Genomic DNA, 17,884 nt, shown 5'->3' with positions numbered 1-17,884 from the left:
CGCAAGCAGGCAGGACCGCGAGAAGGGGGGGGGGGGGGGGGGCAACGGCGAGTAGAAGGGGGGGAGCAAGAAGCGAAGGCGGCGGCGATGGGCGAGCAGCGGGAGCTTCAGCGAGCAAAATTTTCATAGTCCGAATAGGTTATATTTTGGAGAGGCTGAATGGGACTAAGGTGTTCTCGAAACTTGATTTAAAGAGTGGATACCACCAGGTGAGGATTGTGGAGGGGGACATTCCCAAGACAGCCTTCCATACGGAGCGGGTCCACTTTGAATTTGTGGTCATGCCGTTTGGCTTGACGAACGTCCCAGCTACATTCAACCGCATGATTATGCGTGTTTTCTAGGAATTAATTGGAAAGTGTGTGTTCATATTTCCGGACGACATACTGGTATTTTCAGCTACGGTTGAGCAGCACGACATTGATGTGGAGAAAGTCCTTAAGTTGCTGGAAAGCAACGAGCTGTACGTCAATGAGAAGAAGTCAGAATTTTACTTGTTCCAGGTTCATTACCTTGGATACATAATTAGTGCAGAAGGCATTCGATTTGATCCGGCTAAGGTGGCCGAGATTTTCAATTGGGAAGTACCTCAGACAGCTTATGACATCAGATCCTTTGTGGGTATATGCCACGCATACTCCACCCACATAGACAAGTTTTCTGACCTCTCGGCGGATCTCACCGATCTGCTAAAGGGTGTTAAGACAAGAAGGCAATGCCTGGGACGAGCCATTTTAGGTGATGAGCGATGCGAGTAACATCGCAGTTGGCGGTGTGTTACAAGAGAATGGTCATATAGTAGCTTACATGTCTCGTAAGTTACTACCCGCAGAGAAGAATTACTTAGTCTACGATCGTGAACTCCTTGCAGTCATACAAGCCTTGAAACATGGGAAACATTTTCTTTATGGCCGTGACTTTGAGGTTCGCATTGGCCATCAGGCATTACGTTGGATTCAGACAATGCCAAGGTCACAATGGAGTGACCGACAACACCGCTGGAGCCAGATATTCTAGAAATTTGGTGGTATGATTGAGTACCTTCCAGGAAAGACCAATCCAGTGGGGGTGGCTGATGCTTTGAGCAGGAAGGGTCGATTCAGACCACTAGACTTGACCTTGTTGGTACGGGACTAAACGACACGAAGCACACGTACACGGATTCCGAGGAATTCAGTACACAGTGGGAGCATGCATTGGATGCCACAGGACCATGTCACTTTTTGATACATGATGGTTGGCTTTTCTACAAAGACCGACTGTGTGTCATGAAGTCGTTTAGGGAAGGTCTTCTCCATGATGCCGATGACGCCATTACTAGTGGTCATAGGGACATGAATTCGACTATGGAGAAATTGGAACGGCAATATTATTGGCCAAAGATGAGGCGAGATGTGTTTTCATAGGTACAACGCTGTGATATTTGTCAAAAGGTGAAAGCTTCTCGTGGAAAGAAGATAGGGTTATTACAGCCCTTGCCAGTTCCTGAGGGACCTTTCCAAGATATTTCGATGGACTTTGTCACGAATCTACCTCCCAGTCCGAGTAAGCGTAATACTCAGTGCTTAACTATTGTTGATAGATTTAGTAAATTTGTTATGCTTATTCCATGTAAGGCCATTGTGACCGTCGAGGATGTTGCCCAGTTGTTTATTCGGCATTGGTATCTGATTGGTGGGATTTCTAGGACCATAGTGTTAGACCGAGATGCCAAGTTTACTAGTCATTTTTGGAGGGCATTGTTTGATAACTTTGGTACTAAATTGAATTTTTCCAGTGCTTTTCACCCATAGACGGACGGCCAGATAGAGATCTACAACGAGTTGGCCTTTGATGTGTTGAAGTGTTATGTCCACGATCAGCAAGGTAAGTGGGAATCATTTTTGCCTTTAGTTCAGGCTGTTTTGAATGATTCTTTTTCTTCAGCTATTGGCAGGACTCCATATGAGGTAGCGTTTGGAAGACCATTCCAGTCGCTATTGACCAGGACCTCGTCTTCAGTACTTGAAGTGAACAGAGTGATGAAGTCTTACCAAGAGATTTTAGAGTCAGTAAAGAACAGGTTGGCTAAAGCGGAAGAGGCCTACACTCGACATGCCAATAAAGACCGAAGGGATATGCAGTTTTCGGAAGGGGATTGGGTTTATCTTCGGATTATGAAGCAAAGGTTGAAACAGGTGGGCAAGTGATGCCCAAAGTTGTCTTTCCTGAGCTTCGGATCTTTTCCCATCCAACGAAAGATTAACGAGGTTTCAATGAAGTTGAAGCTACCTCCGAGTTGGACCATGCACGATGTGTTTCACGTCAGTTGGTAAAAGCCATATGTAGGTCCGATCCCTTCAGAAGTTAAACACGAAGTGGAATGAGATATTATTGATGAAGTTGAAGTTATGGTTACAGAATAGATCCTTTTGTGCACCGTTTCAAGCATGGCTTAGGTCGAAGGCAAAGACAGTTCCTCACGAAGTTTCACGACCGAGGGACTCACGAAGCGGTATGGCTTGATAAAGAGTTTTTCGACGACTATCCGGCGTTATTGATGGATTATTCGGAGGCTATGCGGCTTCCGTCAAGTTAAGCAGAAGGGGATGTCACGTGCATCCCACACTTGGATGCCACGTAGACATATCTATACAGAAGGTGCAGGACCTGGGATGGAAAACTGGCCCCATGTGAGCCCAGTTCGGGATGAGTCAGCCAGGGTTCCATTCCAGTCGTCCGAGGTCAGGTGTGCATTGTCCTGCACATGAGTCCAAGGTCAGGTGTGCATTGTCTTGCACACGAAACAGTGCTAGTCCACGCTGTGAGTCTCCCTTTGGAATGATGTCAGTGGTTCTGTGTATTTGGTATGATACTGGATGCCAGAACAGTGTAGACAGTTAGGGTTTGCATATAGGAAAGGGGCCAGCCCATAGGGCTACCTCAAGGACACTTGGGGCATGGGGAAAGTGTAAGACCACCCCCATAAGGGCCAGGAAGGCCCTGGCTGTACCCACCAGCCATGGGACATAGGAGGGCTGTAGGACAGCCCTAGGGCTCTTGCAAGGGTAGCCGACTGGTTATCCAGCCTAAGGGACTGTAGGGCAAGTGTGGGGCAGCCCACACAGGCTGCCCAGCAGCCAATACATCATGTGCCTAGTGCCTAGCATTTAATGTAGGCATGCGCAGCATTTTCTAGCATTTTATGCTGTATTATTCAGTCGTGGAGCATATTTGGGACAGCTGACTGCTGTAAACTGGCCGACTGGCTGTCTAGGAGGGCATAAGTACCCAAGGCTCAAATCAAGTCATTTATCTCATCATTCATCAAGTGCTGAAGCTGAACCAAGGGCCAGGACAGCCTAGAACAAGCTAACGCAGAAGGGGTGAAGGATTGAAGGTCAAGGGCAGAGATCCATCTCAGCCAAGAAGGTTCAGTCAGTCTTTTATTTCAGTATTTTACACCATTCTAATAAAAGCAAATACACCATTTGTGGTGGGGGCCTTTTGGGTACAGATGGGTGACATATGCAACAAACATTTCTTCTCAGCACATGGGCCTACCCATTGTAGGTACTAGGGAGTGTGTGAGATAAGGACTCGTAGGGAGAGATTCAGACTGAGCCGGATAGGGTGAGGAGTATCGTATCATATCTTTTTTGGATATTGCTTTCTGCAGAGGTCCCCTCTCTGTAGAGAGCTGTCGCACATTTGAAAGTTTGGCAGTGCAATCCCAGACTTATCATAGATGGTATGTGTTCTTCATTGGATGCTCCTTCTTGAAGGATGAGTTGAGACATGCATTGAAGGCTCTTTCAAAAGGAAAATGCTGAGGGAATGATGGTCTCTCCCCATGCTTCTTTGTACAGTTTTGGGACCACATTGGGGATGAGATCACTCTTGCTTATAGGAGATGTGGCGTACATACTACAAGTATGATGCCCCCCTTTCTCATGGAGGGTCTTATCCACCTTATGCCTGTATTGGGATGGCGTACATACTACAAGTATGATGCCCCCCTTTCTCATGGAGGGTCTTATCCACCTTATGCCTGTATTGGGAGGCCCATAGCACAGTTTTGGCCTTCGGGGGACGTGGTGAGTGCTTTTAGATTTCCCGCTCGGTGTGTCAGGGATTCCCCCTAGCTCCCTTACACTACCTTTCTTTAGCGGAGGCTATGAGCAGAGCAGTTTCCTGAAATTTTCAGGGTTCATTTAGGTATGCTGTTAATGTATGCACATGTTTAATGTAGGTTATATGCATGTAGCTTCTCTGTATTTAAAAATAAAAATGGAAGTGTGCCCATTTATATGTAAATGTATGGATTTTTAAAATTTTTTGCATGTGAGTTATTATACGCTTTGCTCTCGATAAAATTTTAAATAAAATCTATATGTTCGAGAGGTGTTGCATAGTCATCTTTTTGCGGCATTTCACATATATATAACTTTCTACATCGACTCATGCACGAAGAAAGCAGAGTTATCATATACGCTCTCTGCGTGTACACATACATGATCATGTGAGTCCATTTATGTGTGCGCAAGTAAAGATGTAATGTGTGCATATATAGGTGTTCAGGTTTGTCATGGAAAACTTCTTCATGAAAAACCATATGTGTCCATTCATATATGCACACTTGATGATGTATTGTGTGCAAAGGTGTGTATGTGCCGCATGTGGTGCATTCAAGATTGTCATGACAAACTTCTTGCTGGAAAAACTTGTGCACATTCACATACTAGCGCAATGTGCATCTCTACTTGATGCTTCACCATTTATCCTTGCATGTTGTTTACTTTTGTATTGTGTGCACTATTCTACTCGCTGTGTGCTTGAAAGGTTTAAAGTAGTAAACTGAAATTATTGTGGTGGTTTTTTGCATACGGGGTTTACATGTTCCTACATGCGTATGTGTATGGCAGAAGTCTTCCACACATTCTGCAGTTGGATATGATGATGTGAAAGCAAGGAGAGTTTCAAAGTTGTCAGCTCAAAAGTCTTCACATTTAGTTTCTCAGAGCCCGAGAGTGAAAGTGACGTCCAATACCATGTCTGGTGCTTTAAATTCTTCATCAAAGCTGAACAAAGGTAGTGCTCCAAAAAACCAGGGGCTTGGAGGTGTTACAGAGATGCGGTTGATGAATACTGGAAATTCACATACCAATGTTACAGTGCCACAACCATTTGCACTTGCAACAAACAAAAGAGCTGCTGTGACAGGTATCGTCCCAGAACAAGATGGAACCAGATTTTCAGGGAAGCCTGCTCGCAATGGCTCTTTAGTGCATTCTTCACCTTTGAAGAACACTCAGGTATGTCTTGTTTGATGGTGGACAGACTTTTTATTCGAGCATAGTCCTTAGAGCAAGTAATTCATGTTAAACACGAGAGAGAACCTGCACACCTGATTATCCATGTCTCAAAACACGTTCACTGCAACGCATTGCATTTCTACTCCTTTAGTTATCCACCCATTGACATTTATTTGGCACTCCATACTTTACTGTTACTTTTTTTAGGCTCTGGTGAAGATGGAAAAGAAGTCTTCTGGATGCAGACCTTCAATGGAGGAAAGCAGAAAGTAAGCACCTTGAACTTCTTTGTATGAGTGGCTGGAAATGGTGGCTCGTCTGTGGTTCCTGATGGTTACATCAATAACTTTTTTCTTTTTGTTAGTTGGTCAGAGAACTGCTTGCAGCTTCACTTTTAGTTGCTTTTTTGTTGGGGTGGGTGAAAATGTGACATAAAAAAACTCAAAATATAGGCCATACCATACAAAACAAACAAGAATAAAAAATTAACGCACAGTTTTGGCTTAGACGCACATATTTTATTTCAGAAGGGCTCTTGAATAGCCAATGAGGTGATAGCTCAAGTGGTGAAGGTGTTTGCCTAGAACCAAGAGACCTTGGTTCAAAACCCCCCTTGGTGCTTCCTTGGCGGCATTGCCTACGGGCAGATAATTAAGCACCATTCGAAAAAAAAGCCATTTGTTTCATTCAAACTTAATTGAAGTCTCTTTCTCGCAAAAAAAGAAGCAGCCAATGAAATTGTTCACCTTTTGAATCCCTTGATTCTCTCCATCATCTCCTATACTTCCTTCCTCACCCCTTTATTATCTCCACCTCTTCTCGTTTGTTCATGGTTGCATGCCCTTGGTCTTGGCTCTATGTCGTGGGCACTTACAGGTTTGTCAAAATTGCTCCAAACTGCCCATACATGGCCTCTTAACTTCTCCCTTTAGGGAGTTTCAGCAAGGAATAATCATGTTTACGTGGCACCGGAGTAAGGTGTGCACGTGACAATTGGGCATCTCCATTGTGTGCTGCTGTGCATTGCTGCAACGTTGCCACCTGATATGTAGCCCGCCATCAGCTGGTGTCAGCCTTGATCGGCCGTACTATAGCAGCCTGGTGCTGCCCTCTCCCACAACCGCCCATAACCTCTACCTCCCATCTAGCACCAGCAGCAACATCACCTCCGCTATACAGCCGCTGCTGCCCGCTATACACCCGCTGCCGCCCTACTGGCTCCTTGTTGCTAGCGCTGTGCTGCCACTCTCCATCAGTCGCTCTCTCCCACGACTGCGTGTTGCCTCTGCCTCTGCCCATCGCCTCTGCCTCCCAAGTACATGCTTTTATAGGTACTCTTGGTACGTGTGGAGGACACTTCTACTTCAGAGTTTGTGCATTTTTTCTTGAGATTGAGCCTAAGCTTTTGTGATGGCTGCTTCGACTTCTCTTCATATGTTCATTGAGTCTGCAAAGTTGGATGGTTACAACTACACCCTATGGAAGGTGAAGGTGAAATCGGCCTTGTGTGGCGTGGATCTTTGGGATTGGCTTGTTACACCGGCCAATGCCACCCCTCCCACCCTTGCTTCCGGTGGTGCGACTCAGGCACAGATTGATCTTTGGTAGTCGAACGATCGACGCGTTTTCTCTTTTCTGATGTTGAACTGTCAGGATTCTGTTCTCTCTCATGTGCGTATAGCAGATGCTGCACATGAAGTTTGGAAGGCTTTTGTAGATCTCTATGAGATTAAGTCTCCGGGTCGGATTTTGGCGTTGGAAAAGCAACTTATGAACTTATCAATTTTTGCCTTTCCATCTTTATCTGCTTTCATCTCCAAGATGAAAGATCTCTGGGATGAGCTTGTTGTTTGTGGCAAGGACATCTCCACAGAGGACACGGCTATTCGGCTGCTCTCCAAGCTTCCAGAGAGGTTTGATGCATACTTTCAGTCTCTTGTTTCTTCTCCTCGTCCTGTTCCAGTTACTTGGGAGAAAGTTCTCCCCTTCGTTATGCAGATTGAGTCTCGCTTTGAGGAGCGGGCTGGCACCTCTGGTGGCCCTGATGTAGCTTTGGCAACGCGAGATAAGGGAAGAATCAACAAAAGAAAGGGAAAGGGGGTTTTGACAAGAACTCCAAGGATTCCGACAAGGATAAGGAAAAAGAGACCGGTCACTCGGTCAAGGCTCTCAGGACCGACGGAGGGGGTGAGTTCACATCCCAGGAGTTTAAGCAAAATTGCAAGACCCATGGCATTCGGAGACAGCTTACTACATCATATACTCCATCACAGAATGGAGTTGCAGAGAGGAAGAATAGAACCATTATGGAGATAGCCCGTGCTATGCTTGAGCATTCTTCATTACCTCGACGTTTCTGGGTTGAGGTGGCTTCTACTATTGTTTACATTCAGAACAGGTCTCCTACTGCTGTCCTTCTAGATGAAACTCCATATGAGGCTTTCCATGGTGAGAAGCCCTCCGTTGTTCATTTTCAGATATTTGGGTGTACGGCATATGTTCATGTGCCTAAGGAGCATTGCTCCAAGTTGGACTCTAAGTCTCAGCGCATGACTGTTCTCAGATACAGTACTAAGTCCAAGGCATATCGTCTTTATGATTCTCAGGCCGGTAAAGCTGTTGTGAGCCGTGATGTGGTGTTCGACGAGACTTCTACATCTTCAGAGGGGGGTGGTAGCTTCTTCTTTCTCCACCTCCACCTCCGTCTCCTTCTTCTTCTCCTTCTCCTTCTCCTCCTCCTCCTCCCTCTACTTCTGTTACACCTCCAGCTGTGGATTCTCAATCAGATGATGATGACTCTGCTCCTCCTTCGGCGAGTTCGAGCATATCACTTCGTGATTTTGGGTTACGTGAGCTTCCTTCTGCTCCTTCGCTTGGTTCTCTCCGGTGTTCTTCTAGAGTTACAGGGAAACAAATTCATGAGGGCAACATGTTTGTTAATTATGCTCTTATGTCCACTATCATTAATGGTCCTTTTGATCCCACTTCTGTGGACGAGGCTCTTTCACATGAGCCTTGGCGTCGTGCTATGCAGGCAGAGCTGGATGCTATCGAACGGAATGGCACTTGGATTTTGGTGCCTCGGCCAGTGCAGCGCGTAAGGTGATTGGTGTGCGTTGGATCTTCAAATCGAAGTTTTGAGTTGATGGCCACTTGGACAAGCACAAGGCGAGGTTGGTTGCCAAGGGTTATGCTCAGCGCCGTGGAGTCGACTTCGATGAGACCTTCGCTTTGACGACCCGGATGACTACCATTCACACCGTTCTTGCTCTTGCAGGTCATCATAGATGGCCCGTTTTCCAGATGGACGTCAAGTCGGCTTTCCTGAATGGGGAGCTTACACAGGAGGTTTATGAAGAAAGTGCCATGACGATTGCGCGATCATGGTCTAAGGTGTGTAGATGACTACTTAAATGCCCATCTACATGCAAAGCCGGGATTTGTTGTTTCAGGCAAACAGGATCATGTGTACCGACTGAAGAAGGCTTTATATGGTCTGAAGCAAGCTCCGCGGGTTGGATACCAGCGGATTGATGAGTTCTTTCAGAAGCTCGGCCTGCGCTGTGCTCACGTAGATTCGAACCTCTATATCCTCCTTGAGAGGGGGTTGATTGTTAACTCATCATAAGATTCATTGGCAAAAAGATGGTGAGGTGGTGGTGTTTGCTGCCAACCATGCTGCAACAAATCATCAATTTACAGCAGGGGGGCTCAGTCAACTTAAGGCCTTCCTCTTTGGCTGATGCTAGAGACGCCAAAGATTCTGTTGCAAAAGATGATAGAGGCATGTGGTACGTGAACAGAAGCAAAAGAGAGCAGGAACCCAACATGCTATATCATGGCAAGCCATTTCCTTCCTCGTGGAGAAAGGAGAACCAAATGACGGTGCTGAGACTATAAAAACTGCAGACAAACTGTATGTGGTAGCAGTATGGGATTTGCAATAGCACTTTGTGGTGAGATTTTGAAACTTTATTCCAATTTCCTTCCTCATGGAGAGAGGAGAACCATTTCTCACAGGGATTTCAATGCTAGGATTGTCAAGGAGTTGGTGAAGCAGCTATGGGGGAAGAAACTCCATAGCGGGGGGGAGAGAGAGAGAGAGAGACGATATGCTAGAGAGAGAGAGTGATGCACGAGTGTTGGGGGCACAAAGCTCACATAATGTTTCATTGATGTAAAATGAAAGTACATGCCCTTTTTGTAGGTGCAGGACCTTATCTTTTGACTCACACAAATCACAAGTACTAATGGGCACATGACACATAGGACATACTTATCTTATCTAGATAAGAGGGCGTTAACACCTAAGCAGGTGGTCACACACTCATAAATGAACAAGGTGGACATACACACATTTAGGTTGTACACACAGACACACGCAGATACACAAACACGGTTATACAAGCACACGATGGACACACACTTGAAGCTCCGAATACCCAACACTACTACCCTGCTAGTTGCTTCTATTTTCTCTTCTACTTGAACAAGGTGGACATACACACATTTAGGTTGTACACACAGACACACGCAGATACACAAACACGGTTATACAAGCACACGATGGACACACACTTGAAGCTCCGAATACCCAACACTACTACCCTGCTAGTTGCTTCTATTCTCTCTTCTACTTGTGGTTTGCATTTTTCACATTTTTTGAGTGGTTGGCTTCATATTTTTTATACCTTACATCTATATCCCTCAATATTGTAGGCCCTATATAAACTGTTGGGTACTTCACAACGTACCTGTTTTTGGATGTAGATCTCACACCTGCTTGAATTGGCTTATTTGTGGGCTTTGAATTAATCCAAGTGCATTGATGGTAGCAATTAAGTACAGATCAAAGCAATGCAGGAATGCAGACCATATTATATTAGTCAACCACTACGTGTAATATAGTACATACTAGCTAGAACAAAAACCTGGAAGTGGCGTGAGGGAACAAGAAGGGAGAGGTTCGTAACCTGCAATGGGTGGTTCAAGGATGTCTCATGCATGCCATGATGGCCTATGGAAAAGAACACTTCATATCTCCATGATTATGTTACGCATGTTTTGTAATGCAAAATTGGCCCACATGTCTATAGTCATCGTATAGTCATCCAGCCCTCTCCTATTCTAGGAGTCTGATAACTTTTGGTGCTTTCAGAAGTTAATTAGCTTTTAAGAAACCCTAGGACTTTATGTACAACTCAACTGCAGAGCAACATGTGGTTATTCATTCTTTGGTTCAGTGCATTCACTTTTATGCTTTTTCAGGCAAAAGGTGAAACCTGAACAGCTGTCCAAAACTCCTGATGAGTTCAAGCATGGTATTGTGACTCCAAATGAGTTGAAACAAGGTATCATGGCTGCAAATGAGTTGAAGCAAGATGACATGGAACCGAATGGAACGACACAGTATCCTTAATGATCTCTTTTTGGACCAGGGACACTCTTAATATCACTCTTCACTTTGACTAAGTCATTTTTCTGTTTTTGAAGTGATTAGCAAGAGGTAAGATTGTTTACTAACAGTCTTAGGTACATAACACTGCAATGGCCTGGTGCCATTGAGTGGTAAAGAATCCTCCTTGACATCAAGCTAGACTGGTTCAAATCAGGAATGGCGGAAAATCAAGAGCAAGTCCAGCAAAAAGTCATACCAACACATTCAGCTTTAAAAGCGATGAAAGAGCCGAAAAGCGAAAAGAGGTATTGAGTTTGTGACATGATTTTTTTAAAAGTTGTATTATCTTTAGGTTTGAAGGGTCTTGCAGCCTGAATTGAATAGCTGCAGAAAGATTCATTGCTGTCTGCTGTATGAGGCAGCCAGCTTCTATTGTTTTGGCATGTGCATGCTACTTCCTACAATCCTTGGCCATATGCCCCTTTTGTTGCAACTGAAACATTTGCACTTTCTATTCTTTGAATTAGAGGGGTCACTTCAGTCGTTTCCCTTTCCTTTTACCTTTGTGTTGAGCCTTTAGCTGCAACTCCTCCTCCAAAATTATTGTTCCACCCTTTTCAAAGGAAAGGCATATTCTGGACCTAGGTTGCAAGGGAAGTAATAAAACTATCGTACTTGGGCAGCATGATCCTGATTCACCAACAAGTGAGATCTTGTAGCTGTCACCAAGGTGCTGATTGCTGCCATCTCATCACATAGGTTCTCGAGTCCTGTGATGAACTGCTCCGATGCCTCTCCTTGAGATAGGTTTTTTGATTTCAAAGTTGATTATCAAGGTTGTTGTCCTTGTCTGTTTAGCAGTCTCATACAGTAAACATGGCTTCAGAACAATCCGAGCTTTAGTTGCCGTTGAGATGTGAATTACAGTAAAAACAGCATTGTTGGCGCTGGTGTCAAAGTGTTTTGTCAACTTTCATGCTTGTGTCCTACAGCTCGCAGGATGACAGATTTTGAACTTCCAGCAGTGAATGGTGGTGTGTGAGATCTTGTTGTGTTAGCAACCATTTCTCTTGGTTGTTTGTAAGACAACTAGCAAAAGAGAGCTGCACAAAGCCAAAGGTCTTAGTTCTAATTGGAGTGATCTTACATCTACAAATGTTTTGTGTACATTGCACATTATAGACCTAAGCTCATGCACAAATAGGCTGAAACTTTAAAAGCTAAAACGCTAATTTGGTTTTTCCTCTTTCACAGTGAAGCTAAGGTTGAAGTGAGGTTGAGGAGCCCAGGGCTTTGAGGGATGATCGAGAAGTTCAGAAAGTCTTGGAAGCCAAGGCTAAGGCTATGCACGTGATGTTACATTTGATACTATTGCCAACGAGATGGGTGCTGAGAAACCCCATGAGTTGGCACTTGCATACTTGATGAGCAAGGGAGAATTGATCTTAGAGTCAGTTGGTAACTTGATGATAAAAATTCTTCCCCGCAGGGATATCCATAGAGATAGATGGCATGGGGAAAGAGAGCAAGAGATGACTACAGATTCTTCCACTTGTTCTTGACATGAGCCGGTACAGCATGTTTGTTCATGCTTGGAGTGTCTAGATTGTTCTGAGTATGTGACTCGAGATCGAGAAGAGAGGTACCGTAACACTTCACCACGACATCATCACCTTGATAGAGATACATATATAGTACTATGATGATGTCACCATGATAGAGATGTAGATGATCTAGAGGACTCTTATCCTAGGAAGCGACTTAAAGAGTTCAAGTCAGGTGACAAAGATGTGAAGTTTGAGAACTTCAATGGCAGGATGGACATGAAGAAAGTGCTTGCTTTCATTTGACATATTGAGATTGCCTTTTGGTCGAGGACTTCTTTGAGAAGTTTATGCTTCGTCACATTGGTATGCACTTGAAAGAGACTGCTAGTGATTGGTGGTTAGCAAAGATTTTGGATGGGAGTGCAGCATGAAAGCACTTCAAGAAGTTATTCTATGCATAATTTCTTCTTTTTTTTCCCCCCCCCGGAAAAAAGATCCTTCTATAAGTAATATGAAAAACGAGCCAACAAGCTGAATTACATGTTCAGAGCCTCCAAAAGAGGGGGGAGAAAACACTGGGGAGGGTAGTCCCCTCCATGGCTGGCCGCTTTCGGAGAGAATTATCTCATTTCGGGTGGTGGGGTGGGGAAGCAAACCGGTGGCCTGTAGTGACAAGTGGGGCCACCCGGCGCTGTTCGAGAGGAAGGGGCCGTGATGCCAAATGCGTAGGAAGTCCTCTTGACGTTACTGCATGCGATCTGAATCTCTCAGTGGCTTCCCCCACTTGCCGTGGAGGGTATGAATGATATCTATCCATATGGCACTCCGCTGGGGATGTATGGGCGCCCTCAATGGTCTCACTGCATTGTGTTCGCCAAATGTGCCATGCGGCTATGCTACTGATGATCTCCCACCTCTGACAAGTTCCGGGGGGCCAGGCCTTTAGTGGAGAGTCAGGGGTGGGGTTAGACTCTATCCTGCAATGTGTGAACCTGAGGGCCTAGCTATCAATGTCTCCTTATAGTGGAGGGCAGGACCTAACTCTTATCACCCAGGCGAGTGTCATGATGCAGGAAGAAGAGGCCCAAGAGGTGGTGAATAGTTGAAGAATCCTCAGCCAATCCTGTTGTGCTTTGGGGCAGTCGCAAAGGCAATGTCGCTGCGACTCCTGCAGGTGGATGCACCTTATGCACTGTGCTGGACAACCACCAATGGCCAGTCACGTGCCAACTGCTAAATTCATGCCAGAGGAATAGAGTGACCTTTCAAGGTCGGAAGCTGTCCCATAGTCGCTTCCAGTAGTCTGTGAGGAAGCTAGGTGAGATGTCTTGGGAGGGGGTCTGGCAGTTGGGGGGGATGGCTGAGTGGGTGTACTGTCAATCTCATGTATCTGTATCCGTCGGCCTAGCCTCATCGAGTAGTGAAAAAAGGGGGTGGTGGCACTTTCAGGGCTGAAGGGATCTGTCCATTCCCACTCGCCGGGGTTCCACTGGATCCACATCAAAGATTAGCTCTCCTAGAGCCAGAGACTCCATGACTGTCAATGAGTACCAGTGATAGGTACTCTCTTAGGAGCCTTGCTGATTTGTTAAGGTTGAGAATGTTTTGTATGGAAAGTAGAGGTTTGGTATGAGTATTGAAATGAAATAAATGCGATCGGAGGCTCACCTTTTTATGGTATGCATGCAATGGTTTTGGAAGTTCTTTAGGCTTTCAGCAAGTCTCTAGTCATATAGGGAAAATTTTGCTTCATGACATCTCGTGTCATGACCATTGGAATTTGTTCTCATCTGAATAGATCGACAGCCTTGCAGTAAGCCCATGTACTTGAAGTGTACTCAAGTTTGCAACCTTTTTTTTTGTAATTGTATATACACAGTGGCATTTGGTGTTGAAGCTCCTACCAATCTAGTAACATGTTTCTTTCTGCTCGAGAATTGAGTTGATTCAAGTGCTTCTAAATGAGAGGTTTTCTGGTTTGATTTCAGTTCAATTCCAAGGTGGAAGCCAAGTTAAGTGCCAAGGAGGCAGAAAAAAGTCAAGCTGAAGCTAAAACACAGGTAGCTTGATTGTTGAACTATCCAAGCTGTTTAATGGTGTGACTTAGGAGACCTATGGTTAAGTGCTCATCTTATGACACCCTTTCATGTAGGCTCTGCATTGCTGTACAGTTGTTAAGGCTATGTAGCCCCTGCATTGCCCACAGTTGTCAGGGTTTTCTCTGCATTCGACAGGGTTGTTAGGGCTGTCGCTTTGAAGATTCTTTGCAATGTCTAGAAGCTAATTACACCTCACCAAATTTTGGCCAGGAAGAGGCAGAGGAAGAAATCAAACAGCTTCGGAAAGGTCTTAAATTTAAAGCCACACCAATGCCCAACTTTTATCAGGAACCTGTACAGTCAAAGATGGAGACGAAAAAAGCTGGGGTATGCAAGGACTTAATTGGTTCAACAGTTTCACTCGTTCTTCAGTCCCATCTTTGCTTGGTTCTGTGACCATACTAGTGTTAATGTTTCTATACATGCAGATACCAACAACTCGTGCAAAGTCACCAAAACTGGGAAGGAAAAGTGCTATAAGCATGGGCAGTTTTGAAAACAACTCAGCTCATGTAAGCCCAGCAGTTGCCTCAAAGCAGGTTAAACATATTCATGGTACACGTGATAATCATGCAAGAAAGGAGGCTCCTCGTGACCCTCAGTCATCCAGAAATGCTTCTGCACTACCAAAATCGTTCAAAAAGCTGTGTAAGACAGTTTTACCTCCTGAGAGGTCAAGAACTCAATCCTCTGGGGCTGGACAGAGTGAAAAGGTTGATTCAATTATAGAGAACTCCTCAAAAAACAGAAGTAACCCGGCACCCGAAACTGACAAAGGTGCTAAAACATCAAATTCCCTGGACGAATCTTGCTCTCTTGAAGTTAGTAATGACAGTCAGCAGGTTCGAAACTCTGCATTTGATAAAAAAGCCACTCTGAATGAGTCTTCCAATGGGTTAACATCTTTAGTTGAGGATGACGTAACAGCAACTGTACCGAGCAAGAGGGGGAAAAATCCTGCTGTGAGTACAGCACCTTCTAGTGAGGCTGCTCTGCCGCCCAAGGAAAAATGGAAAGAGGATCCTCATGGAGCACAGGGGGAGAGGATAAGAGGTGAAAAGACACCAAAGAGGGATCATGTCAGAAGTGGGGTTTCTCCAGCTACCAGTTCAAACAGGGTCCAAAAGGACCATTTATCAAAGCAATCCATAAAACGTAGTGAAGATTCTGTTGGGGCCATAACATCAAATGAGGATGTATTTCTGGCTTCATAGGCTGCATGAAAGGTATGTGAAACTTTCTGCCATGTCCTCTACATCATGGCTTCTCCTGTGAATGGTATTCTCATTGAATCAAGATGATGGTTTTGCGTGTGCACTGTGCAGGTTCCTTCAGCTTTCTGTTTTTTGTTAAATTAAGGAAAGCTTCTAGTTTTACAGTATGTTACTCCTGTAGTAATATATCAACTGAGAGGGATAAAAACTTTGCATTAGAGGATGGTTCTGAGCATGGATGCATGTATGTGGAGTCTCATTATATGATATAGATATCTGTAGGGTTCTGGTGCTGAAGGAAGACCTGCTAAGGACATTTGTATTTAAAGGCATTACGAGGATGTTCTTTTGTCAGGATAAGAGTGGATTCAACGAAGGTGCACTTTTGGTCCCTTCGATATCAGATTAGCTTGGCTTTTAGGATAGGCTGTTATGTAATAGAGACGGAGCTGGTGCTTGTACTTCTGCCATTATGTTAGTAAAATTACACCTAGCCTGGCAGGAACTGTTTTTCACAGGAGAGGACTTGTATAAACACTCTTTTTCTTTAGTTAATGCAGATCAACAGTTGTAGAGATACTACGTTGTTGATGGTATCCAACAAGTCTTGAGAGGCACACCTTTCTGTTTTATGTTTTCTCCAACAGCATTAAGACATTTAGTGGACTGCAGGGATAACCTTGTTATCATTGCAATTTACCCTAGTCAAGAGTTGGAAAAGCTAGTTTTGAATTGATTTTCAATGCAAGCATAAGACGAGTCTTGTGTTCCAGGCCAGACACGCTATCGTGCAGGTGAGCAGGCTTTTACTGTGCTACTCCCTTAGCAAAAAAGGTATGATGTCAGGGGACTCTTTGGTACATTGATCTTAAAACACTGGGAGAGGTGGCAATCAATTCAAGGTTTGAATGATGAACAAAAGCAGTAGTAGTTCACGACACAAGTTTTGAGATGTGGAGCTGGCAAAAAAGCTTTGGAGAGGGTTGAGCATCATGTGAGAGGATTGGGTATGAAGTGGCGTTCCAGTTCTACTTGCTTGGTATTCCAAAACAGGATATAGTGTCCTCATATTGTATTGCTGTCTTATGAGAGAAGGTTGCTGTATGGTACCATATCTATTTAAGTAACTTTGTATCTCTATATCATACCTGCGGCTATATAGCATTTTCATGTAACTTTGTTTCCTTTCATATAGCATTTCGAACTCTCCATTGTTTTATATATGCAATTTGGTAGCTAGTCTTTTTTTTTCTTCCTTTCATGTTTTATTGGCATACCCACTGATCACATTTAATATTTTTGGTCTCATAGACCCCCCTTTAGATCTTTTGTAGATGTGATCACAGGAAATAGTTCATCAATTACAACAACTTGTAAAAACTGTAACTTGAACTAGGCCATGCTATATACCAAGGGCATTACAGTTGCCCATAACAAGCGCACCACATTCAAGTATTCTAAACGGAGTCAACATACTCTAAACCTTGTGAGAGAGAACATAAAAGCATACCCATGGGAGGTGATGCTTGATGTGATTATTGGGATTATAATTCAAAATCATGATTGTAAAGACTTCTGAATTACCAATCCTCATAGGGGTTGGAGACTCATAGGATAACTCTAGAAGCTCTCTTTTAACAAGTACATGGTGCATGTAGAGTTGTAGCAAAGTGGAGAACCAAGGTGTATGTATATGTTGTAAATGTACCCGCTTTGTAATAATACAAGTCATTTATTTATCTTTTGTTCTCAAGTTGGTATGTGCTTGCCTTTTACTTAGTTATGCACTACGTTTTGCTTGCTAGATACTTTCAAACATGGCCTATATTATTCAATTCAATCTTGGCTAAATCTTTTGAATTGCTCTCAAATTCCAGTAGAGTTGATATCAAAGCAGGATATCATAGTCTTAGTCCTTGTTTAGTTTGCTTAATTAGCAACAAATCAGGCTTAATTAGTGCCTATTGAAACCTTTATTTAGTACTGCAGATCAATTTTTGGCTTCAACAGAGGAAAAAATCCACTGTAATTCAAGTTTCTCACGACTGTAGCGATTTGGTGGTTCTCTAGATTTGTTTAGAACGAAGGCGCCATTGCCCTCTTTCTGCGTTGTATGCCTCAGCATACAGTTGGCAAGAGCTTTTTGTTGTTGTCCTCTCAAACGCACGGCATCTCTCAAGGTCGAGCAATGACGTCTGAAGCCACCAACACGCAAATTGCAGCGTACCATTCGCCCCTCTGTAGCAAATATGCAAATGGTTTTGAGCTTTGCTCTGTGTCAGAAGTTTAGTTTTCTAAGGGTAAAACGTGAGTCACGTGTGTGTGCAAGTAT

The 17,884-nt window shown here is 44.2% G+C and overlaps 1 protein-coding gene across 10 annotated transcripts in view; it reads left to right on the top strand.

The window, feature by feature from the left end:
* LOC147611285 (uncharacterized) overlaps nt 1-16,769 on the top strand; it is a 55,234-nt gene extending 38,465 nt beyond the window's left edge. For 4 of the 10 annotated variants that reach the window (XM_086784372.1, XM_086784371.1, XM_086784363.1 and 1 more), the window contains 8 exons: nt 4,905-5,294; nt 5,502-5,563; nt 10,563-10,703; nt 10,892-10,997; nt 14,228-14,299; nt 14,549-14,665; nt 14,767-15,564; nt 15,664-16,145. In XM_086784372.1, the coding sequence (XP_086640498.1) occupies nt 4,905-5,294; nt 5,502-5,563; nt 10,563-10,703; nt 10,892-10,997; nt 14,228-14,299; nt 14,549-14,665; nt 14,767-15,552 (1,674 nt within the window). In that variant the 3' untranslated portion in view covers nt 15,553-15,564; nt 15,664-16,145. Of the gene's footprint in view, nt 1-4,904; nt 5,295-5,501; nt 5,564-10,562; nt 10,704-10,891; nt 10,998-14,227; nt 14,300-14,548; nt 14,666-14,766; nt 15,565-15,663; nt 16,146-16,199 lie in introns of those variants that run through there. The other 6 variants (XM_086784370.1, XM_086784369.1, XM_086784368.1 and 3 more) reach the window with 6 other exon arrangements.
* Nucleotides 16,770-17,884: the final 1,115 nt, after the last annotated feature.

This window comes from Cibotium barometz, chromosome 47 (genome assembly GCF_041138505.1).
Source record: "Cibotium barometz isolate CiBa-2024 chromosome 47, ASM4113850v1, whole genome shotgun sequence".
NCBI classification, from domain to species: Eukaryota; Viridiplantae; Streptophyta; class Polypodiopsida; order Cyatheales; family Cibotiaceae; genus Cibotium; species Cibotium barometz.
This window is presented reverse-complemented; position numbering and strand designations above follow the sequence as displayed.